This window comes from Pelophylax lessonae (genome assembly GCF_965119305.1).
Source record: "Pelophylax lessonae genome assembly, chromosome: 2".
Taxonomy (NCBI): domain Eukaryota; kingdom Metazoa; phylum Chordata; class Amphibia; order Anura; family Ranidae; genus Pelophylax; species Pelophylax lessonae.
Genome location: NC_138769.1, coordinates 681,468,548 through 681,493,591, shown reverse-complemented (window position 1 = coordinate 681,493,591; position 25,044 = coordinate 681,468,548). Strand labels below are relative to the sequence as shown.

Below are 25,044 nucleotides of genomic sequence, written 5' to 3'. Positions count from 1 at the left end.
TATCCCCGGGTGTCACTTACAGCAAGTGGGTGAGAGATGGATCGGTATCGGGTGGGTGGGAGATGGAGCGGGTGAAAGACAGAGCAGTATTGAGTGGATGCCGAACGGAGCGGTATGTAAGCGGTCTGTTGCGCTATATATAAATATATATTCAGTATAATGTATCTGCCTATTAAGGTGCATCTCATAAAATTAGAATATCATCAAAAGGTTGATTTTTTTCAGCAATTCAATTAAAATAGGGAAACTCATAATCCGTTACACACAGAGTGATATACTTCAAGTATTTCTTTCTTTTAGTTTTGATGATTATGGCTTACAGGTACTGAAAACCCAAAATTCAATATCTCAGAAAATTAGAATATTACACAAGACCAATAAAAAAATAATTTTTAATACAGAAATGTTGGCTTACTGAAAAGTATGTCCATGTACAGTATAGTATGCACTCAATACTTGGTTGGGGCTCCTTTTGCATGATTTACTGCATCAATTTGGTGTGGCATGGAGGCGATCAGCCTGTGGCACTGCTGAGATGTTATGGAAGTTCAGGTTGCTTTGATAGCGGCCTTCAGCTCATCTGCATTGTTGGGTCTGGTGTCTCTTATCTTCCTCTTGACAATACCCCACAGATTCTCTATGGGGTTTAAGTCAGGAGAGTTTGCTGGCCAATCAAGCACAGTGATACCATGGTCATTAAACCAGGTATTGGTAGTTTTGGCAGTGTGGGCAGGTGCCAAGTCCTGCTGGAAAATGAAATCAGCATCTCCATAAAGCTGGTCAGCAGAGAGAAGCATGACATAAAAGCATATAAAATAGAAGCAATAAAACATAGTAGACCAACACCAGCAGATGACATGGCTCCCCAAACCATTACTGACTATGGAAAATTTTGCATTACATTTGAGAATCAATGTCCCAGAGTCTGGAGGAAGAGTGGAGAGGCACAGATTTCAAGTTGCATGAGGTCCAGTGTCAGGGGCAGACTGGGCTGGGGGTCAAGGTGGCAATCCCCCCCCCTTCCGGGCCGCTCTGATGCCCGTAAAAAGGCCGCACTTCGGGCAGAATTAACATAGGGGCCCAGACACTGTATACAGCCGCCGGCCGCCGCTACACCGTGCTATCCTTGCAGAGCTGCATCGAAGCTATACGAATGTGCGGAGCTTCCTAGGCCCCACCCGGCATGATGTCATTCAGAGGCCGAGAGCCTGGGATGGAAGAGGAGGAGTGCGGCCACTCTGACCTGCAGGGAGCGTCCACTACCGTGGGCGAGTGAGCTCAGAGGCTAATAACTGTTTTACTGCACCGCTTTGTCTTAATTAACTGTGTGATCTTACTGAAGTGGTTAACTTTGTGGGGGTTTATTAATCTACAATGCTGTTTTTAATATGCAGCATGGAGGGGGTTAATGTATTGCCATTGATCACTGATGCATTAGTGACCAGTGGCATTTAGTTAACCACTATGTGCTTCATTAGTGGCAGTGGTACCAGTGTCAGTGTTAATTAACCTTTTTATTACTGACATCACTGCCACTAATGTAGCACATAGTAGTTCATTAACTACCACTGGTCATTAATGCATCAGTTATACATTACCCCCTCAATGCTGCAGATTACAAATAGCATTGTAGATTAATTACCCCCCCCCCCCCCAAATAATTAAAGTGGTTGTAAAGGCCCCCATAGCAATCGGCTTGCTTTTGGGGGCACTGGTCAGGGGGAGGAACCAGAAGTGCCTGTGGTGGTGGACCCGAGAAGAGGAGGATCGGGGCTGCTCTGTGCAAAACCATTACACAGAGCAGGACAGTATAACATGTTTGTTATTTAACTGGTTCCCACGCAGCCTTTTATAGAATGATGGCCGGGTGTGACCGCTATTGTTCCTGGCAGGACGTTATATGACGTTCTCCCATTCTTTCCTCAGACAAATCGCATAACTGATCATGGTAAGTAGACAATAATGTAGGCTCTTTACCATATGATCAGCTGTGTCCAATCACAGCTGATTACATGTAAACAAATGCTGGTTATCGGCATATCCTTTCTTCAGCGCTTTCATTGTCTGAGAAAAGATAAACCAATAAGTGGCTTTCCTGTGACAGGGGCATTTACACTGAGAATCAGGGCATTAATCATCAGTGCAGCCCCATCAGTGTCCATCAGTGCAGCATATCAGTGCCCATCAGAGCAGCATATCTGTGCTCATTAGTGCCGCCTATCAGGGCCAATCAATGTAAAATTTTCAGTGCAATCTCATCAGTGCCTCTTAACCAGTGCCCATCAGTGCAGCTTATCACTTCCCATCAGTGCCACCTCATTGGTGCAGCCTCAGCAGTGCCCATCAGTGCAGCCTATCAGTGCCCATTCATGCAGTATTATTAGCGCAGTGAAAAAGAAATTTTATAACAGAAGCAAAGAAAAAGTTTTTTTTGTTTTCAAAAATGTTTTTTTCTGTTCATTTAGCAAAAAATAAAAAACGCTATGGTGGTTAAATACCACCAAAAGAAAGCTCTATCTGTCTCAAAAAAATGATAAAAATGTCAATAGGGTACAGTGCTGCATGACCGTGCAATTATCATTCAAAGTGCAACAGCACTGAAAACTGGCCTGGGCAGGAAGGGGGTGAAAGTACCCGGTATTGGAGGGTTTTAGAGAAAAAAAAGAAAAACACAACCTTTACCACCTTAATGCTGGAAAATTCCCCCCCCCCCCCTTCCTGCCCAGGACAATTTTCAACTTTCAGCTCTGTCCCAATTTGAATGACAATTGCACGGTCATGCAACACTGTACCCTTATGACATTTTTAAAATTTTCTTTACAGAAATCGATAAACTAAAAAAGTCTTAATTAAAAAAAAAAAACAATCCTATATTTCTGTTAAAATTTTGCAAATAAATAATCTTCAATTTAGGCCAAAATGTATTCTGCTACATTTCTTTGGTGAAAATAACTTATATTATTTAGTCTGTGTGAAAGTTAAAGTGTCCACAAATCAGATTACAGTAAATATCGTACTGTATTATCTGAAAATTGATCAATGCTGATGTACTGATGGATAATCTCATTTCTTGAGGCCCTAAAATGCCAGGACAGTACAAATACCCCCCAAATGACCCCTTTTGCAAATTAGACAGTCTGAGGTATATAGTAAGAGGCATACCAAGTTTTTTGAAGTTGTAATTTTTTTGTCACATTTTTTTGGATAATTAAGGAATTAAAAAGTTTTCTTTCACAATTTTAATTTTCTCTATCGTCCATTGACAGACGCAGCAGCTATGCTTCTTTACCATTGGGTTATGCACCATCTAAAGGAGTAGACTAGGCAGTGAAAAAATTCACTGACACGCCTATAGGGGCTGTCCTTCTCGGCATAACCTTTGCACACACTGTGCTCTCAAATCAGTTTCTTGCTGCCTAGTGAAGGAGAAGGACCTAGGTTTCCTGTTGGGACTTCGGTCTCAGTTTTTTATTCTTTTCAGAATATTTCTGTTTATTTCTCTTTACTCACTATCGCTAGCTAGTGTCAGGGGGATCCTCTTGGTGAACTACAAGCGACAGCCAGCTGAGGTTTCGCACTGGATAATCTAGATCCTTACGGTCTCCCAGCCTGGCCAAAGAGCGTGAACCTATGGAGGGACGATCAAAAAAGCAAGGGGATTTCCAGTCACTACTTACCAACCAGCCAGCGACCAACCGAATTAACCTGTCTAACAGTATGCGTTAAAAACAGGGGTTTAGTTGCACACATTTGCAAATACATGCGTAAGCTGCAGGCCATGGCAAGGCACTGGATAATCTAGATCCTTTCGGTCTCCCAGCCTGGCCAATGAGCATGAACCTGTGGAGGGAGGAGCCTGCAAATAATTGTCTAGCCGGGACGCATCGACCTGGGACGCCCTGAGTCGCAGCGTACCCCTCGGCTGGCAGCACCCCCACTCAGGGTGCGAGGCAGTCTGCCCGGAGCGGAGCCCACCAGGTCCATTGTATGGTGAGAAATGCTGAGCCCCCCATGTCCCTAGCAGCCTCGGGGGGGGGAGATGTGGGCCCACTCCTAAGCATAACAGGACTCTATTTTTTCCTGAAAGATCCCCCAGGCCTATCAAGACCCGGCCCTGCCCTCCCTGCTCCCACATGGGGGTGCTATATTTGGCGCCTGTTACCTTGTCCTGTGAGGTCCTTTTAGGTGGATCCCTGAGGTGGCCTCATGCCTGGGCCCTGACTGTATGGCAGCGATTCCAGCCGCCATGTGGGCAACGGCTCTCTGTGTGTAAGGTGGCCATTTTCCCTGAGCTTCCTATGCTTTTGCATTGGCACCATTTTGTTGTAGCCTGGAGCTACACAGGCAGTTCGGCCTCTTGTGCTTCCAGGTCACTTCCTGTGAGACATTTCATCTGCTGAATCTCCATGCCGCAGAGCTGCTGAATACACTGTGAGGTGATACAGTATAGGGGTCTTTTTGGGCATTCCTCGGGCACACTCTGCTACCTGCTGGATCTCAGGGAGGCAGTGCAGGATCTCATTGCACAAGGAGTGATTATGCGGGTTCTTCATCAGGAACGGTTTCAAGGTTTCTATTCAAACCTGTTCACAGTGCCCAGAAAGGAGGGCAAGGTGCGTCCAATTTTGGACCTCAAGTCACTGAACTGCTTTGTGCAGGTGCATAAGTTTTGAATGGAATCCATTCGGTCGGTGGTAGTCTCTTTAAATCAAGGGGACTTTCTAGCCTCCATCGATATCAAAGATGCGTATCTACACATCCCTATATACGGGGGACATCAGAGGTATCTCCGTTTTTCAGTAGCGGAGGAGCATCTTCAATTTGTGGCATTACCCTTTGGTCTAGCCTCCGCTCCCAGACTCTTCACCAAGGTTTTGGCCCCGGTGTTCCGTGAGAATTACCTACCCTGTGAGAATTACCTACCCCTCGTCACTTCCGGCCAGAAGCATCTGAGCAGCGCAGCAGTGCGCATGCCCAGAGCGCCGGATACCTAAAGGCAGAACAGAGGAGCTTACTAGTGCGCATGCGCACTAGTATAAAACGATCACGGTGTACCGTGAAAAAAACCTACCGACGCGGCACTTACCTAAAACAGCTGTGCTGACATACGAGTCATCCCCGCACCTGTCCCGGTCACTTCCCTGCTCTCGGCAAGTAAATATAAAAGCGGCTTTCGGCTCAGTGATTTATGTTTTCATACAGCCGCCGCCGCTTTTATATTTACTATCCGAGAGCAGGGAAGTGACCGGGATAGGAGCGGAGATCACTCGTATTTCAGCACAGCTGTTTTAATGTACCCGCTGCATTACATACAGTGCGGAGTACCGGAAGTGACGAGGGGCAGGTTTTTCTCACGGGTAGGTAATTCTCACGGAACACCGGTGCTGGCTTTGCTACGCAGAAAAGGGATATCCTGGGATATCTGGACGATCTCCTGTTGAGAGCAAACTCTCACTCAGCCTTGTTGGGCGACCTGTCAATCACGGTTCAGACCCTTCAGGAGTTCGGGAGGACCATCAACTTCAAAAAATCTGCACTGACCCCGGCGGTGCGACTGAATTGCCTGGGACTGACTTTGGACTCCTCTCTAGTAAGGGTCTTTCTTCCCTGGGAAAAATTTCAGATGTTGCAGGGAGAGATCAGTTTGCTGATGGATAATGATCTCTCATCTCTACGGACTTGCATGAGAGCCCTAGGGCTGATGGTGTCGACCTTCAAGGTGGTCCCATTTGCTCAATTTCATTCCAGGCCTCTGCAGAAGGAGATTCTTGTCAAGTGGAACAAGGATCCGCAATCCTTAAACAGAATGATATGTTTGAGCCGTCTCACAAGCTCAACGCTCTCTTGGTGGCTTCTGTTGCCCTCCCTGAGCCAGGGCAAATCCTTTCTACTGCTGTTGTGGACGGTGATCACCACGGTTGCCAGCCTGTCGGGCTCGGGTGGATTGCTGGTCAATCTCTGTGCCCAGGAAGTCTGGTCGACAAAGGAGTCCTCTTTACCGATAAATGTTCTGGAACTCAGAGCAATCAAGCTTTGCCTGCTCAACTGGACGAATCGGCTACAAGGTTCCCCGGGTCGGATTCAATCAGACAATGCCATGGCTGTGGCCTACATCAATCACCAAGGGGGCACAAAGAGTGCCCAGGTGGCCCAGGAGGTGGGATTCTGACTTGGGCCGAGGAACATGTTCCGTCTCTCTCCGCAGTTTACATTCCAGGAGTGGAGAACTGGCAGATGGATTACTTGAGTTGTCAGGTTCTGGACCAAGGGGAATGGTCCCTGCATCCAGAGGTATTTCATCTCTTGTGTGTCTGGTGGGGCACCCCGGAGGTCAACCTGTTTGCATCTCGTCTGAACAAAAAGGTGCAAAGGTTTATGGCCAGGGCTCGAGATCCTCTGGCCTACGCCACAGACGCATTGGTAGCTCCTTGATTTATGCCTTCCCTTCCGATACAGCTGTTGTCGAGGTTTCTCCGCAGGATGGTGGTGGAAAATGTTCCAGTGATTCTGGTGGCCCCAGACTGGCCTCATCAGTCTTGGTACGCAGACCTGGTAAAGATGGTCGTAGTGCCTTCTTGGCGGCTGCCTCTAAGGGTCAACCTGCTGTCTCAGGGGCTGATCTTCCATCCTGCTTTACGGTCGCTGGCTTTAACGGCATGGCTATTGAAGAAATGAGAAGTAGGCCAATGCGCTACCAATGGGGTATGAGGTTAAAGTGGATGTGTGAATAATTTAAGCAAATGTATACAAATAAAACACAGAAATAAGCAGCCAATTTTGTAGGCTCACCATGTACTCCGTATAATGAATAAAGAAAAAATTGGCGCCTAATTTCTCTCTGGGCAGAGTGATATAATATCAATAAAATATCAATGGGAGTAGTCAAATGTAAAGTTTCCACGTTAATATCTCAATGAGTGAAGACTCAATGTAATAAATAAGTAATAAGTTATCAATGTGTTGAAATAGTGTAAATACCAAAAAGAATAAATAAATGTGTGGCTGATGTCCCAAAATAAACAGAAGGTGGTAAAAATAAATAAATAAAAAAACTGGTATATAAGAAGTGAACAATATCTTAGAACATCAACATATACATAGAACAATATTCTTCAAATTGTGCAAAATAGATAGTAAAAAGTGCAAATATTTCTAAGTGCTGGGATATAAATCAGAAATGTATAATAATATCAAAAATAATATGAGTAATTCATGTGTCCACAATGCCAAACAAGCAATAAAGTGCTTAAATAACGTGCAGATAAATATATAAATAGCGCACTCAAATGTGGATGAATATAATAATCAATATAAAAATGTCCATGTACAAAACAAAGTGCAATGAGGTGCTTCAAAAAAGTGACTCTCGTGACTCTTCACAATATTAAGGTGACTCTCGTAATTCTCCAGGTGTGTCACCAGACCTGTGGGTCGGGGACATCCTGATATGAGCTAGAGAGGGATTACCCCACAGAAGTTGGTATGGAGACCAGTGATTGGGTTTCATAAAACAAGCCCTAGCAGCTATCCATACCGTCAACGTTGCCTAAGTAAAGTAGACCAGATTGCCTAGTTCTGTTAGGGCCCCCAGACAAGCCACCTCCAGGCAGACCACTGCATTCATTCTCGAGGCCATGATCCACCAACAGATGACAGCCCAGTAGTAAGTTCAAAAATTAGGAAGGGCCAAACCACCGCAGCTAATCGGGAGCTGAAGAGTAGACCTTGTCAGACGCGGAGCAGCACCTGCCCATAAAAAGGAACTGATACAACAGTCCACTTCTTTAAAGAAGGAGCAGTTAACCCAAATAGGACAATTAATCTGGATCAATACAACTACAACTTACAGTGGGTATAGAAAAGAATCACCCCCTTTTAAAATAATTTGTTGCTTTGCAGTCTGAAATGAAGATGGGCACAGTTTGTTTTATCCAGCTATATATATATATTCAGTGCAACTTATAAGATCCAAGTGAAAGATATAACCCCAACATGTCAGAAAAAAATTCAAACAGAATCACTGAATTGGAAAAAGGATCACCCCCTTATGTCAGTATTTTGTTGAACCACCTTTTGCTTTAACTACAGCCTTCAGTCTTATGGGAAATGTCTACTAACTTTGCATTTAAATTTGACCATTTGTGGACTGCAGTCTTCAAGTCATTCCACACATTTTCAATGGGGTTTACGTCTGGGCTGTGACTAGGCCATGCAAGGACACTTTTTTATCCTTCAACCACAGTGTGGTCATTTTTGCTGTGTGCTTTGGGTCATTGTCATGTTGGAAGGGAAACCTTCTTCCCATTGACTATTTTCTGGCACAGTGCAGCAGATTTTCCTCAAAAAGTTGATGGTATTTTGCCCCATCCATTTTTCCTTCTATCCTGACAAGTACTCCAGACCCTGCTGCAGAGAAACACACCTATAACCGGATATTACCACCTCCACCTCCTGCTTTACTGTTAGAATGGTGTTATTTGGATGGTGAGCTGTATTGGATTTCCGCCAGACATATTGTTAGGTATTGAGGCCAAATAATTACATTTTAGTCTTATCTGACTATAACATCTTTCTCCATGTGGCCTCAAAATCTTCAAAGTGTGTTTTGGCAAAGCGCAGTCATGACTTCATCTGGCCTTTCTTGAGGAGTGGCTTTTTTCTTGCAACCCTCCCATACAAGTCACATTTGTGGAGAATTTGTGATATTGTTGTCACATGCGCACAATGACCACTCTTTGTCATAAATTCATGTCCTGACTTGTGCCCGTTCATAACTTTATCCTGCAGATTTTTCAACAGTGCCTTGCCACCCATAGTTGATTGTTTGCTTCAGTTGCACTTTTGCCACTGAAAAGCTCCAGGAAAGCTCTTTTCATGCTGAGCTAATCAAAATAACCACAGATGATCACAGTTAAAAGTCAAATGGCTTTGTCTGCCATTGAGAAGGTGATTAGCTACACCTGATTGAGTTTACAAGTCATTTTTAGAAGGGGGTGATCCTTTTTCTAACTCAGTGATTCTGTTTTTGATTATTATTATTTTTTCCTACATGTTGGTGTTATATCTTTCACTTGGATGTTATAAGTTGCACTAAGAAAATACAGCTGGATAAAACAATAATGGTATCTGTCTTTATTTCACACTGCAAAGCAACAGAATGTGATTATTTTAAAGGGGGTGATTCTTTTCTATACCCACTGTATGTTAAAAAAAAAAAAAAAAATCCACACCTGGAATTATTCTTTAATGTATCTGTAAAGTATCTTAAAGCTTAACCCCAATGCACAAAAACTGGTGACAACAAAAATGTGGTGACATCACCCCTGTGCTGTCCTTAGCCTCTGTGTAGAGTAGAGTTGTAAGTGGTCCTCCAATAGGACCTCCCACTGCAGGCTGCTTTCAGAAATGAGGGGGCAGATACAAGACCAGTTACCCTGCAGAGATAGAGCAGCAGTGACTGGTCTTTATCATAAAATGTTTCATGATGGATTACTGTACAAACCTGGAAGAAATATACAAAGTACACCAAGATTCAAGTAAGAATACACATTGTAGCTAGGCAATATTTGTTTAGCCCAGATTTCTGCTTTAAAACCTTCATGCCTAAAAGTCTTTTTCTGACATTTGTTGCTTACAAGTTAAAATCAGTAATTTTTGCTTGAAAATAACTTAGAACCCCCAAGCCTTATATATACATTTTTAGCAGAGCGAGAGAGAGACCCAAGAGAATAAAATGGCGATCGTTGCAATATTTTATGCCACATTGTATTTGCGCTGCGGTCTTTCAAATGCAATTTTTTTTTGTAAGAAATACAATTTCATGAAAAAATAAATAAAAAAAAAAACATTAAAGTTAGCATAATTTTTTGTATAATAAGAAAGATGATGTTGCGCCGAGAAAATAGATACCCAACATGTCATGCTTTAAAACTACGCACACTCGTGGAATGGCGACAAACTATGGTACTGAAAAATCTCCACAGGCAATGCTTCCCCCCGGACAATATCCTCCCTGGACAATATCCCCCTAGACAATATCCCCCCCTCTAACCCTATGTCCAGGGGGATGTTTTCCGGGGGATATTGCCCGGGGAATGTTGTCCCGGGGGGATGTTGTCCCGTGGGCATTATATCCAGGGGGATGTTTTCCGGGGGGATATTGTCCTGGGGGATATTGCCTGGGGGATAATGTCCGGGGGATATTGTCCTGATAACACGGTACACATATGCGGGCGCAACTTACATATGCGTTCGCTTCTGCACGGAGGGATAGAGAGCTTTACATTTATTTTCATTTTTCTTATTTATTTATTTATTTTTTCTACACTGTCCCTTTAAAAAGTGTAAACATCCCTTGTGACATTAATAGGCAGTGACAGGTACTCTTTATGGAGAGAGCTGGAGTCTAAAAGACCCCAAATGCCTCTTCTGCACTTAAAAGCATTCAAAACTCCAAGTTTGGCATTTTTGAATACTGTCATTTTTAAAAAATCTGGCGCCTTTAAATTTCTACATTGGAGACCGGATCAAAGCTAAATCCGGCTTTGTTCGGGTCTTAGGACATGCTGGCTGGTCGCTCGGGTCTCCCGGTTAGATGGGAGATCCAGGCGAGCCGCGGGAGGGAGGGGGACGTCCCTCCCGCACCTTGTAATAACAACCAAGCGGCTGCTCAGCCGCATCGGTTGTCATTACAAGAAAGCCAACCGTCGGCTCTAAAAAAAACTGTACCAGGGTGATGCGTCTAGCTTCAGGTATCACTTGGTACAACCCTCTGAACCCGAGGCCATATATTTGCAATATATCGGCAGGAAGGGGTTAAAGTGGTTGTAAAGGCAGAAGTTTTTTTTATCTTAATGCATTCTCTGCTTTAGGATAAAAAGACTTCTGTGTGCAGCAGCTCCCCTAATACTTACCCGAGGTCCATCTAGATCCAGCGATGTTGCAGGAGTGTCTTGGCTGCCCGGGACTCCCCTCCTCATTGGCTAAGACAGCAGCATGATGCCACTGGCCCCCACTGCTGTCATTCAAAGTCAGTCAGCCAATGAGGAGAGAAAGGGGGCATTCTGGGTGTCTGAATGGACACAGGGAGCTGTGACTCAAGTCAGGTTCCCCCATAGCAAGTTGCTTGCTGTGGGGGCACTCAACAGGAGGAAGGGGCCAGGAGAGCTGAAGAGGTACCCAAGAAGAGGAGGATCTGGGCTGCTCTGTGCAAAACCAACTACACAGAGCAGGGAAGTATCACATGTTTGTTATTTTTAACTGGAAAAAAAAAAAAACAAGCCTTTCAACAAGACAAGACAATCACTTTAATACTTGAGTACAGGCTCACTTTTACCACTTACCGACCACCCGCCACATATATACTGCAGTAGGCTGGCTCGGTTACGCGAATCGATGTATGGGTACGTTGGTTCGCGGGAGTCCTGCTAGGGGGCGAGCACGCGGCGGCACACTCCCGCCCTCGCTAGGCAACGAGGATGCCGATCGATGGGGCCGGTGGCCACGATTGACACCTAGGACCCGCGATCGCTCCTCGCTGAGAGAGAAGGATGGTCAGCTGTTGTAAACTCAGCTGACCATTGTTCTCTCTGAAATGATCACAGAGCGCCTGTGATCCTTCTATATAGGATCACAGGTCTCTGTGGTCATTTCACAAGCCCATACAGTGAGAAAACACCCCCTAGGCTCACACTTCACTTAACCCTTTGATCAACACTGTGTTAACTCCTTCCCTGCCAGTGTCATTATTACAGTAACAGTGCATATTTTTAGCACCTATTACTGTAGTAATGTCACTGGTCCCCCCAAAAGTGTCAAAAATGTCAGTTAGGGGTCCGATCTGTTGGCCGCAATGTCACAGTTCCGCTAAAAATCACAGATCGCCGCCATTACTAGTAAAAAAATAAATAAATAAAAATGACATAAATCTTTCCCCTAGTTTGTAGACGCGATAACTTTTGTGCAAACCAATCAAAATTATTGCGATTTTTTTTTTTTACCAAAAATATGTAGCAGAATACAAATTGGCCTAAAAGGATGAAAATTTTTGATTATGACATTTTTTTTTTGGGGGCGGGGGGGATGTTATATAGCAGAATGTGAAAAATATTGTTTTTTTTTTTTAGAGTTGTCGCTCTTTTTTTTGTTTATAGCGCAAAAAATAAAAATCGCATAGGTGATAAAATACCACCGAAAGAAAGCTCTATTTATGGGGAATAAAAAGACATCGGTTTTATTTAGGTAGTGCATCACCCGACCGCGCAATTCTCTTAAATTAACGCAGTGCTGAATCACTAAAAATGGCCTGGTCATTAAGAGGGCAAATCCTTCTTGTCCAGAAGTGGTTAAAGGAGTTGTAAAGTCTCAAGTTTTTTCACCTTAATGCATTCTTTGCATTAAGGTGAAAAACCTTGGTTGCAGCTGCCCCCCAGACCCCCTGGTATTCTTACCGGAACCTAAGCGTTCCAGAGACGAGCACGAGCCCAGTAGCTCCAGCCGCTGTCTCAGGTCCTCATTGGATATACTGATAGCAGCAGGAGCCATTGGCTCCTGTTGCTGGCAATCAAATCCAGTAACACGAGAGTGGGGGGGCAGGGCTGAGTCCTGCTGTCTGTGTCAATGGACGCAGCAGCAGGAATCGGGAACGCGCCTGTACAGGTGCCCTCATGGAAAGCGGCTCTTCGGGGGGGCACCCAATGAAGAGGAGGAGCCAGGAGCGCCAATGGGGCACCCCAGAAGAGGAGGATCAGGGCTGCTCTGTGCAAGTAGAACATGTTTGTTATAAAACAAAATAAAAAATCAAACCTTTACAATCACTTTAATATTTGAGTACAGGTCCACTTTAATGAAAGTCATCATAGCATCTTACACTGCTAGCTGTGTACAGTATATAAGTACGGAACATGAATAAATCTACACGTGGGCAGTGCATGAAAACAATTTAGACAACAAACATTACACAATTGATGTGTTTCTGCTTATAATAGAGCAGCCCTCTCCCTCGGCCAGGAATAGACACCCTCATGGAACAGTTGTTGTAAATTAGATTTTTAATACACATGATCAGCTCAGGAGTTTTTTATCAACATTATCTTGAAAACTTCCTTTGATTCACTTGTTTCTGATAAATTTATCACCATTCTTCCTGAGCCCACATACAGACAGATCAATGTGTTTTTAAAGAGACTACTTGTTTCAATAATTTAATATGATAAAGGAATGTTGTGCTATTGGCAGATTATTCTGGTGCAGCTGTTGCCTGGTAACCAGAGAGAAAAGTAACAGAAAGTGCAAATATCTCTAACACTTATCTTTCCTGACAAGTGTGGGCAGACAGCTCCAGAATAAAACTGCACAGCAGTATGACAAATGTGCGTTTAAATGTATCATAGTTTATTTATTTATTTTTGTTTCAGGCTCTAAAAATCAAAAAGAGACACTTTACTGCAATAGAAAAACTATTAGATGTCATGCACAGGTGCTCAATGAGGCCGTATATTGTAAATTGCAGGTGTATTTCCACACCGGAGATACATGGCTGCTGAGTACAGCTGACCATGTAGTAATGAATGGCTGTATTGGATACACCCATTCAATGCAGCCAGCTGTACATGGGTTCACACCGCTTGCATTCATACGGGCATACAACCCTGAGCATAAATAGTCTGTAGGTAAACGTGTGTGTGTGTGTGGCTTTCCTCATCCACAGGGTTATGCAAGTAGTGATCTAAACCCAATTACAGCCAAATACAGCCATTCATTACTGTGGTCTGCTGTATGTGACAGCTGTGTATCCTGGGTGCAGAAATACGCCATAATGTACATTACTGTATATACAGCCTCAATCGCTTATGTGCATCAAGCCTTTTACTCACCTCTCTGATGTCTCCCACCTTCCTTCCATTCCAGAGCTGCAGTTTTCAAAAGACCCATCAGCAGTTGAATGCTTGAGTCCCATGCTACAGGTTGTGGCTCCATCTTCAGACCCCATATATTACTGATGTATTCTATAGTGGCCTAGGGGGTCAGAACATGGAACCACAGTGTGTGACCATGCAAACAAGCTTTTTCTGGTCACCCTCTGGCCACTTCCTACTCTGCAAAATGCCAATACTTAAAGGATAAGTTCACTCTTTGGAAAAAAAAGTGCTTGTTTTTTTTGCATTTTTTTTTTTTGGAGTTTATAACGCATTGCACCAGCAATCAGCAGATCATTGATGCCATACAGGTCTCCTGCAGATTTGCCAGTGTATCTGCTTCCTCGTACACCTAGTACAGGTAAGCAGATACAATCTGACAGGAAGTATGAATGAACTATCAAGGTGCTCCACAGCGCCGTGATAGTTCATTGAAAACTACAAGCTGGCAGCAGCAATGGCTGCCAAATCTTGCAGTTTTCAATGCACAGAGCCCTGTCAATTAGTGACATGGCCAGGTGGTGGTGGAGCCCCGCTCAGCCATGTTTTTTTTTAAACTGTGACAGCTAGCGGGAAGGGAGAAGAACCCCGCTAGCTTTCACAGCGGGGATCGGGGAGGTGCGGGGGCAGTCCATTTATAGCATGGTACACCCTGAATGTGGGTGTAACATGTTACAAAAAGTGAACTTATCTTTTAAGGGCCATACACACAGGACAAATATTGGGCGGTTCAATAGACATTTGGCCCATGTGTATGGCAGCCGGTCTGACAGAAGGCAGCCGAACGTCTGGCTTCTGTTGAAGGGGCATGATTAAAAAAGATCTGCCAATCCGCATCTGACCTATGTGTTTGGGTGGGGGGGCTGAACAAAAAAATTTTAAGCGCTCGGGAGGAGATCCTGTACTATCAGATCGGGGCGGGGGGGTGATAGTGTGTTCCAGGCTTTACTTGCTTATGGCATACTTTTCTGGACATATACTGGATATTAGGATAAAACAATTGACACCTCTGTATACATTACAAAACAGAATCCCAATATCCATATGTACACACACACACAGCTTTAACATCCACTGCAGTGACTACCAAGTACCAACCTACTATTTTAGTGGGGTTCACAGGCATCCAATACTCTCAAAACTATCAAATACTGAAGAGTTACATAGTTAGTGAGGTTGAAAAAAGACATCAGTCCATCCAGTTCAACCCATAATGTGTGTGTGTGTGTGTGTTTGCTGCTAACCATACATTGTATACCCCTGTATGCTGTGGTCTTTTAGGTGCCCATCTAATAGTTTTTTGAAACTATTGATGCTCCCAGCTGATACCACTGCTTGTGGAAGAGAATTCCACATCCTTACCATTCTGACAGTAAAAAAAACCCTTATGTAGTTTAAGGTTAAACTGTTTTTCTTCTAGTTTTAGTGAGTGGCCCCCTGTCTTATTGAATTCCCTTACTCTGAAAAGTTTGTTTCATATGCTATGGTCACCAGTACAGTATTTGTACATTGTTATCATATCCCCTCTCAAGCGTCTCTGCTCCAGAGAGAATAAGTTCAATGCTTGTAGTCTTTCCTCATAGCTGATGTCCTCCATTCCCCTATTATCTTTGTTGCCCTTCTCTGTACTCTCTCTAATTCTAGCACATCCTTTCTGAGGACCGGTGCCCAGAACTGGAAGGCATATTCAAGATGTGGCCAAACTAGAGTCTGGTAAAGTTAGAGAATAATCTCCTCATTTCTGGAGTGAATCCCATTTTTTATACATGCCAGTATTCTGTTGGCTTTGCTTGCAGCGGCTTGGCATTGCATGCCACTGCCACGCCTGTTGTCCACTAGGACCCCCAGGTCCTTTTTCATCTTAGATTCACCCAGAGGTTCTCCCCCTAGCGAGTAACTTGCGTTTGTATTTCTGAAACCCAAGCGCATTACCTTCCATTTTTCAACATTAAACCTCATCTGCCATGTAGTTGCCCACCCCATTATTTTGTTCAGGTCTGCTTGTAAGGTTACCACGTCCTGCATAGAAGATATTGGCCTGCTTAGCTTAGTATCGTCCGCAAATTCCGAGATTGTGCTGGATATCCCATTCTCGAGGTCGTTTATGAATAAATTAAACAGGATTGGTCCCAAGACTGATCCTTGGGGGGACCCCACTTTCCACATCCGCCCAATCCGAGTACTCCCTATTTATCATCACCCTCTGGACTCACCTCTGGAGCCAGTTCTCTATCCAGATACTCACCCTATGGTCCATACCTACGTAACTTAGCTTGTACAGTAAGCGTTTGTGGGGAACTGTGTCAAATGCCTTTGCAAAGTCAAGATAAAGCCTTCCTTTATCTAGATGGCAACTCACTTCATCGTAGAAGGTTAATTTTGCATACTACTGATGTTAGGCTAACCGGCCTACAATTCCCCGAGATATATCTTGGCCCTTTTTTAAATATTGGTACCACGTTGGCTTTTTTTCCAATCAGCTGGCACCATACCCATCTGTAGACTAACCCTAAAGATCAAGAACAATGGTCTGGCTATCACCTGGCTGAGTTCTTTAAGAACCCTTGGGTGCAAGCCATCTGGCCCCGGTGATTTATTTATGTTACGTTTTTCAAGTTTAGTTCTAAGTCTATCTTCTTTAACCATGGGGGTGCTTGCTGAGGTGTATTATTTATTTTAACATTACCAGCTCGGTTAGTGTAGCCCCCCAATTCTTTTGTGAAAACTGAAGAGAAGAATTTATTTAGCACTTTCGCCTTCTCTCTGTCCTCTGTGGCCAGATTCCCTTCATCGTTTTTTAAGGGGCCAATGTGTTCTGGTCTCACTTTCTTACTATTTATATACTTTCTTGGGTTTTTTTTTTACTCTCTTCCACTATATGTCTCTCATGTTCTATTTTAGCCGCCTTGATTTTGCCTTTACATTTCTTATTGTACTCTTTGTTATGTTGGAATGCTGCCAATGACCCCTCAGCCTTGTATTTTTATGTTGGGGTCTAGCCATCCAGGGTTTATTTTTGCTCTTTTAAACTTATTCCCTTTTGGGATGCACTGGCCAATCCCTTTGTTTAGTATGTTCTTGAAGCACTCCCATTTTTCCTCCGTGTTCTTTGTTCCCAGGGTTCAATCCCATTTTATATTGTCTAGCAAAGAGCACAGTTTAGGGAAGTTGGCTCATTTGAAATTCAGTGTCCTTATATTACCCTTATGTTTCTTACTTCTATGATTTATACTGAAACTGATTGACCTATGGTCACTGTTTCCTAGGTTACCCTGTATTTCTATATCTGTGATCAGGTCAGTATTGTTAGTAATCAGTAGGTCTAGTACCGCATTGTTTCTTGTCGGTGCATTTACCAACTGACCCATGAAATTGTCCTGCAAAACACTTAGGAACTGCCCAGCCTTAGACAAATGCGTGGTTCCTTCTGCCCAGTCTATATCTGGATAATTAAAGTCCCCCGTTATAATGGCATTTCCCATTCTTGCTGCCATTCCAAGCTGTGATAGGAGGTCTGCCTCCCCTTCCTCCCTCTGGTTTGGGGGCCTATAGTATACACCCAATATTACTTTCCCCATAGTGCCTTCCCTTTGAAGTTCTACCCATAGGGATTCTACCTCCTCCTTCGCTCCATTTGTGATGTCGTCCCTCATATTTACCTGCACACTGCACCTTCTCTATCCCTGCGATAAAGGGAATACCCCTGAATAGTCGCTAGCCAGTCATGAAACCTGTCAAACCAACTTTCTGAAATTCCCACAAAATCTAAATCCTCCTCATACATTAGCAGCTCCAGCTCTCCCATCTTGTTGGCCATGCTTCTAGCATTGGCATTAAAACCTCGTAATTTTGTCCGGTTGCATACTGTATCTTCGTTCAATGTTTTTAGGCTGCACTTGTGATTTGTCCCCCTACCCACCATGGGTTTCGGAACTGTCAGTAACCTACCACTAAGGCCCCCATTTCTGAACCTTGCTCCCTGCTGGCTAATTCTACATCTGTACCCACCTAGTTTTAAAGCACCTCTAACTTGTTGGCCATCCTCTTTCCCAGTGCGGCTGCACCCTGCCCATTTAGGTGCAAACAGTCCTTACTAAAGAGCCGGTAGCCAACTGAGAAGTCAGCCCAGTTCTCCAAGAACCTGAAACCCTCCTTACTACACCAGCTCCTCAGCCACTTGTTTACTTCCCTAATCTTCCGCTGTCTTTCTGGCGTGGCTCGAGGTATAGGTAGTATTTCTGAAAATAATATAATAAAAACCAAAAAGTGCAGCGCTGAAATCAGTATACAATTATATAGCTGAAAAGCTCATATAAAGAAAACAAAAAAGGAGAGGGGATAATGTCCAAATGAATAGTCCCAATATTAAGTGCAGAGATGTGAATCCACGTGCAAAATAACTTTCTTCCAGTGACACCAGGGAAAAGTGTAGGAAGGGGACACCCTTGTGCTCAGGTATAACAAGCAGCTTACCGAAATTCCGTGGCTGCTCAATTTAATGAGACAGCCTCTCCCAGCTAGTAGTAAACCAGTAGGTCAACCGATATCAAGCTCAGGTGCTTCGAAAGACTCCAAAAGCCGAAAGCCGTTTCCGGTGTGTTGTTAAACCGATCACATTAATATGTGGCACACTTGGAACTTCTCATATGTAGAAAGAAACAGAGGCCCATAGCGTAATCCCGTAAACCAATAGGTAAATTTATTAAAAAAACTACTTACAATTTAAAAGACAAAAACAGGCATGTAGTATGTGCCGGTCATGGATCTAACCGCGGCGTCCCGCAAGTCTCCAGATCAGCATATGGATAAACGGCCGGCTTCGTTGGGGGGCGTGTGGACGTTTATGTCTGGGATCGCCAACGTTTCGTCATTCTGGGCGTCGCCCAGAAGAAGTCTTTCTTATGACGAAACGTTGGCGATCCCAGACATAAACATCCACACGCCCCCCAACGAAGCCGGCCGTTTATCCATATGCTGATCTGGAGACTTGCGGGACGCCGCGGTTAGATCCATGACCGGCACATACTACATGCCTGTTTTTGTCTTTTAAATTGTAAGTAGTTTTTTTAATAAATTTACCTATTGGTTTACGGGATTACGCTATGGGCCTCTGTTTCTTTCTACATATGAGAAGTTCCAAGTGTGCCACATATTAATGTGATCGGTTTAACAACACACCGGAAACGGCTTTCGGCTTTTGGAGTCTTTCGAAGCACCTGAGCTTGATATCGGTTGACCTACTGGTTTACTACTAGCTGGGAGAGGCTGTCTCATTAAATTGAGCAGCCACGGAATTTCGGTAAGCTGCTTGTTATACCTGAGCACAAGGGTGTCCCCTTCCTACACTTTTCCCTGGTGTCACTGGAAGAAAGTTATTTTGCACGTGGATTCACATCTCTGCACTTAATATTGGGACTATTCATTTGGACATTATCCCCTCTCCTTTTTTGTTTTCTTTATATGAGCTTTTCAGCTATATAATTGTATACTGATTTCAGCGCTGCACTTTTTGGTTTTTATTGTATTTTTTGAATCACTGTTAGTTGATTTTGTGCCAGCTGCTCACTATTGTTCTTAATCATTTGGTTTTCTGTCACATCTAGCGCGGAAATTTTTCTTCTATTTATATTACACAAGTATTTCTGAAAATACTTCCTTGGAGGTCCTATTCCTCAATTTAGTTCCTAAGTCCCTAAAATCATTTTTTAGGACTCTCAGTCTCCCTCTAACTTTGTCATCGGTACCCACGTTTACCATGACAGCTGGGTCTTTCCCAACCCCACCCAATAATCTGTCCACCAGATCCGTGATGTGCCGAACCCGAGCACTCGGTAAACAACAAACAATTCGGCACTTATGGTCTTTTTGACAGATTGCCCTCTCCGTCCTTCTAATAATTGAGTCTGGTGGAGGTGCAAATAAAAAAGTGCTAAGTACCATTAGGAATTTTTTAAGGGCCTATCATAGTCATGGAAATTTTACAAATAATGATTAAAGTGTAACTACACTGTATCTGAGCACCAAAATTGCTGTAAAATTCATGTTTAATATTCAGAGCAAACTCCCTCATCCATCCATGTTTCCATGCTTTATTTTGGTGAGAAATCACTTCAAAATACACTCCCTAGCATTTCTGGCTGTGGCCATCTTCAGTAAGGGCATATTTTTCATGCAGCATTTACTTACTGGAATCCATGTACCCTTAGCTCAGGCCTGCGGGCAGGAGGGTTTGCTTAGCTCAGAAAGACCTTCCTCCCCTCTTGAAGACTCATGGAATGTATGACATAATTTGCCTAGGCCTGGAAACCAGAAAGCAACTGAAGAAATTAAAAAAAATTGTTTAAAACCAGTAAATATAATATATTTTCCTATCTATTTACTAAAGACAACAGTATAAGGATTAAACATACAGTCAGGGACCACAATTTCAATCTTTTTGGACTTCAGGCTGTAATTGACTGCAAAGGATTTGCAACCAAGTATTAAAAATAGGGATGCACCGATCCGACTTTTTTGATCCCGATCTTTTGCTTTGTGAAATTGCCGATTCCGATCTGGAAGAACTGTTTTGTGAGCTTATAACAAAATAATACTTCCGGATCGGGATCGGCAGATACCTAGGAAATGTCCACATCACACAGCCAGTGATGTGGATACTGAAAGAAAGACGACCCCCCCCCCCCCCCCCTATGAACAGAAGAAAAATGCCTGCAACTGTAGAATTAGATGAGTAAAAGCTTTTTTTTCTCCTAATGAAGTGATTGAGGGAGGGTCAGAAGCCTGGAGAGTAGCGACGTCCCGGATCAGCCCGTGGGTCTGCTAAATCTTACCGATCCAGCTATTTTGCCAGTATCGGGGCCAATATCCGATTCCAATATCGGATCGGTGCATCCCTAATTAAAAAGTGAAATTTTGATTTATGATTGTTAATCTGTCCCATTACTTTTGGTCCCTTAAAAAGTGGGAGGCACGTATACAAACTGTTGTAATTCCTACACTGTTCACCTGATTTGGATGTAAATACCCTCAAATTAAAGCTAAAAGTCTGCAGTTAAAGCACATCTTGTTTGTTTCATTTCAAATCCATTGTGGTGGTGTATAAAGCCAAAAAGATTAGAATTGTGTCGATGTCCCAATATTTATGGACCTGACTGTAGTTAAATTTGCTTGTGAGAGTGAAATTCAACCTTAACAAATCAGTGAATTTAGCATTTTTTGTTTTGATCACCTAAATATGTCTATAAAAATATGTCCATCCTGAGGAGAGTCATGCAGTTTGTATATCAGAGTTTGCTGAATTCCTGTGTTTTGTGATCCTTACCATAAATGAGGTCCTGTGGGTGGTGTCCAAAGTTTATTCTTGCAATAGATACACTTTAAATATTGCTAACAGGAGCTATGGCTACAAATATGATCAATATTTTATATTCATACATATAATCTGTTTTAATTTCAGGTAGCAGCAATTCCAACACAATAGCACCAGATTTCCAGTCAGATCAGCAACCAGGTAAGATATTAAATGTAAATTATTTTTTAACCTAAATGATTGCAACTTTAGGAGATTCTGACACGTTGTGCAATCCATACAAAGTGACAGAGTGTTTTTAAAATCTAAAACAATTATACTTCCCTTTGCTGTGCTCCCCCATTATGCAGTGCTTGGACCAAAATGGAGGGTTTCCAGGCCAGAGCCTTGTTATGTTTGGGGAGGGTGACATCCTTAAAGTGGTTCTAAAGGCAGAAGGTTTTGTTATCTTAAAATATAACTAAAGGCAAAACTTTTTTTTTTTTTTTTTTTTAATAGACTGGAGAGGGACTAGAATGGCTATTAGTTTTTATTGCTGTCAGTGTCCCCGCTACGGAGATTCACCCTCTATATTTGTCTTTTTTACCATTAACATTGAAAGTGAAAGTAAAAGAAAATCCCAAATTTTGGAATGTCCCCAGAAAAATAATAGAGGGGAAATCTTCCAATGGGGACACTAGTTCTGGTGACTTGGGGGTCCCCAAGGAGTTCCCTTAATTTCCTGGGATTTCTTCTCACTCCTTGTTTGTTTATGGCACTGAAAGTTAAGAGAAAACTCTGCAATGGGACACAGATGACAAAAAATTACATCTGACATGGGTTCTAACCCTTCCTTGCTCTATCCAAAATAAAAATATACATTTATATGCATTAAGATAAAAAACCTGTGTGCAGCAGCCCCCCTCTGGCCCCCTAATACTTACCTGAGCTCTACCTTGATCCAGTGATCGAGAGACTCAGTTGTCCAGAATCCTCCTGATTCGCTGAGACACACAGGTGGTCCCATTGGCTCCCGCTGCTGTCAATCAAAGTCAGTGCACAGAGGGGGCAGGGCAGAGCAGCGGTTCAGCTCGGGTGCCCCATAGCAAACTGCTTGCTGTGGGGGCAGTCTGCAGGGGAGGAGGTGCCAGGAGCGCCGGCAGGGGACCCGAGAAGAGGAGGATCGGAGTTGCTCTGTGCAAAACCAACTGCACAGAGCAGTTAAGTATAACATGTTTGCTATTTTTAAACAAAGAAAAAAAAAACTAGACTTTAATATAACTTTAATGCAAAAATCTGGGGTTCCCCTAGTTGGGACTTTTAAGGCACATAAAGATGAGGAAAATGGATAAATAGAAAAATAATGAATTTTATTAAATATAACAATAATGGGTTAAAAAGACATGTGCAAGCATATAAAGGGCAGAAGGAAATAACTCATATCACTAGAACTTTGAAACCCGACATGTTTCGAAGCCAAAATGCTTGCTCCTTCTTCAGGGGTGGTTCAAAGCGGTACTCTAGTAATAGAAAAATGGACGTGTAAGAGCCATGAATTGTAAAGATTTTTTCACGTTACACAGTGATTTTTGCAGTTCACATAGTATATAACAGATAAGGCGAGTACTTACAGAGTTAGGTCATAACTGAGTTTACAAAGCATGCACAGGAATTAAAAGCATCTGGTTGGTGTGGATCTGTTTGGCGACATATGTAGCAATATAAATTGTGGATGGGTAGAGTAGTTGAAACCCCAAGCTGTTAGGTCAGGTGAGTGTCCCACAATTAGCTGGACATCTGAAGTCCTCAAAAGGAGGAGCCAGGAGCAGTCTCTTATGATGGAAATGTGTCCAGTGTAAAAGCTACCGATCTGAAGGATAGGCAGACAGTGACTGGTTAGCTTATATCCTGATTCAAAAATGTGGGGTAAAAAATATATAGCAATATTTTTGAATATAAGGAAGGAACTGCATAAAATGCCAGAGTTTAAAATCCATAAATTGCTTAGTGATATAGCAAGGAAAAGGATAAATGCTAAAAATACCTTGATGTTACGACAGAAATGGATATCGGCGTCCTCTCCACACTGCAGCCAGCAAACGAATGCGCTGGCTGTGTGTTGGGAGAGGTGCACTATTTGAGTGCGCGCCGATGACTGGAGATATGTTGCAGCTGGCATCGCGGGGAGGGCTTCCTGGAGCGCTGATGCCGGACCCGCCCCCAACCCACGTGTGTCACGCAGTGGCGTGACGTAGTGTGGGCGGGGCCGGCATTTGCGCTCCACCGGCACGGCGATCGAAGCCGGAAGTGTAGCGGAAGTGGCGTAACGCGTAGGGACGCTATACCGGAAGTGAAGACCGCGAACCCTTCCCTGTGATTTTTAAACCAAGGCGCTATTGTCTTTTAAAAAATGTGAGTGTTTTCTTTATTTATTCTGAATAAATTTACTTTGTGAGACAATATTGCACTACTGTGAGCCTCCTTTAATCCGAGATACGCTGGTCCTCTGGGAGACACATGTGGCTGATCCATCCTAGAATATTTGGGACACCAGAGTAGGAGTGGAGAAAGCGGAGTAGGAGTGGAGGAAAGTCCCTACCTTTATGAAAAGGCGCATGTTATTAATTATGGAGGTGAGCGCTTAGAACCACTATAGGGGCACACGAGAGTAAAGGAGCACCCCACTTATATGGTGTTAGGTGGAGGGTCAACACCTATTAGATATCTGATCCACCCGGATACAGGATTTGAAGAAGTGCACTTCCCACTTGTGAACTTTCTTTTGCTATCCGAGGCATTTATATATGGACTGAGGAATCTTTTGTATTTTTTCACGCACTTTTTACCTGTCACTGTATTGTTTGATGGTTATTCACTAAGAGAAGAATTGTATTTTTATATTTTCTTTTATATATATCTACATTGCATATTTTATATATATCTTGAAAGGATTTTAGGTTATATATATATTTCTTCTGGTTTTCACTACTGCACTTTATAAATTGATGATTTTAATGGTACTAGAAGCACTAATGGCTTCTATCTAAGATTATTTACACCTGAATATTAACACCATATTTATTTTACTGTGTACAAACACTTTTTTCCTATATTTTAGTCAAGTATTCACTTTTTATTTATTTATACTAATTTTACACTTCCTAGAAGCGCAGTATCCCCCACCCCTGTATATTAGACTTTAATATAACTTTAAAGTGATTGTAAAGGTTTAAAAAAATAACAAACATGTTCTACTTACCTGCTCGGTGCAAGGGTTTTGCACAGAGCAACCCCTATCCTTGTTTTCCTGGGATGCCCCGGTGGCACTCCTGGCTCCTCCTCTTCATTGGGTGCCCCCATGGAGAGCCGCTTTCCATTGGGGTATCCATGCAGGTGTGCTCACAAGTCTTGCTGCTGTGTCCCTTGACACAGACAGCAGCACTCGGCCTGGCCCCAGCTCCCGTGTCACTGGATTTGATTGACACCAGCAGGAGCCAATGGCTTCTGCTGCTTTCAATCTATCCAATGAAGGCCTGAGACAGTGGTTGGAGTCGCTGGGCTTGTGCCCGTTGCTGGAATGATCAGGTTCAGGTAATAAAAAAGGGGATTCTGGGGGGCAGCTAAAGCACAGAAGTTTTTTCACCTTAATGCATAGAAAGCAATAAGGTGAAAAACCATGAGACTTTACAACTACTTTAATCCTGTGTAAGTTTTGACGCCATCTAAATGGTAGTTTACACGGGGTTAGAAATGGAGAGATATCTGTGATGAAATCCAAACAGCCTAAATAATTATAATACATGAGGGGGGAAAAGAACTGTGACCACTTAATAACACTAA

The 25,044-nt window shown here is 43.2% G+C and overlaps 1 protein-coding gene across 2 annotated transcripts in view; it reads left to right on the top strand.

Annotated features, from left to right (window-relative positions):
- The window catches only part of AMOTL1 (angiomotin like 1), a 233,162-nt gene that overhangs the window by 3,582 nt on the left and 204,536 nt on the right, over nucleotides 1-25,044 (top strand). For both annotated transcript variants that reach the window (XM_082244557.1, XM_082244556.1), the window contains exon 2: nucleotides 21,373-21,426. In XM_082244557.1, coding sequence (XP_082100683.1) covers nucleotides 21,373-21,426 — 54 coding nt within the window. The remainder of the gene's footprint in view (nucleotides 1-21,372; nucleotides 21,427-25,044) is intronic.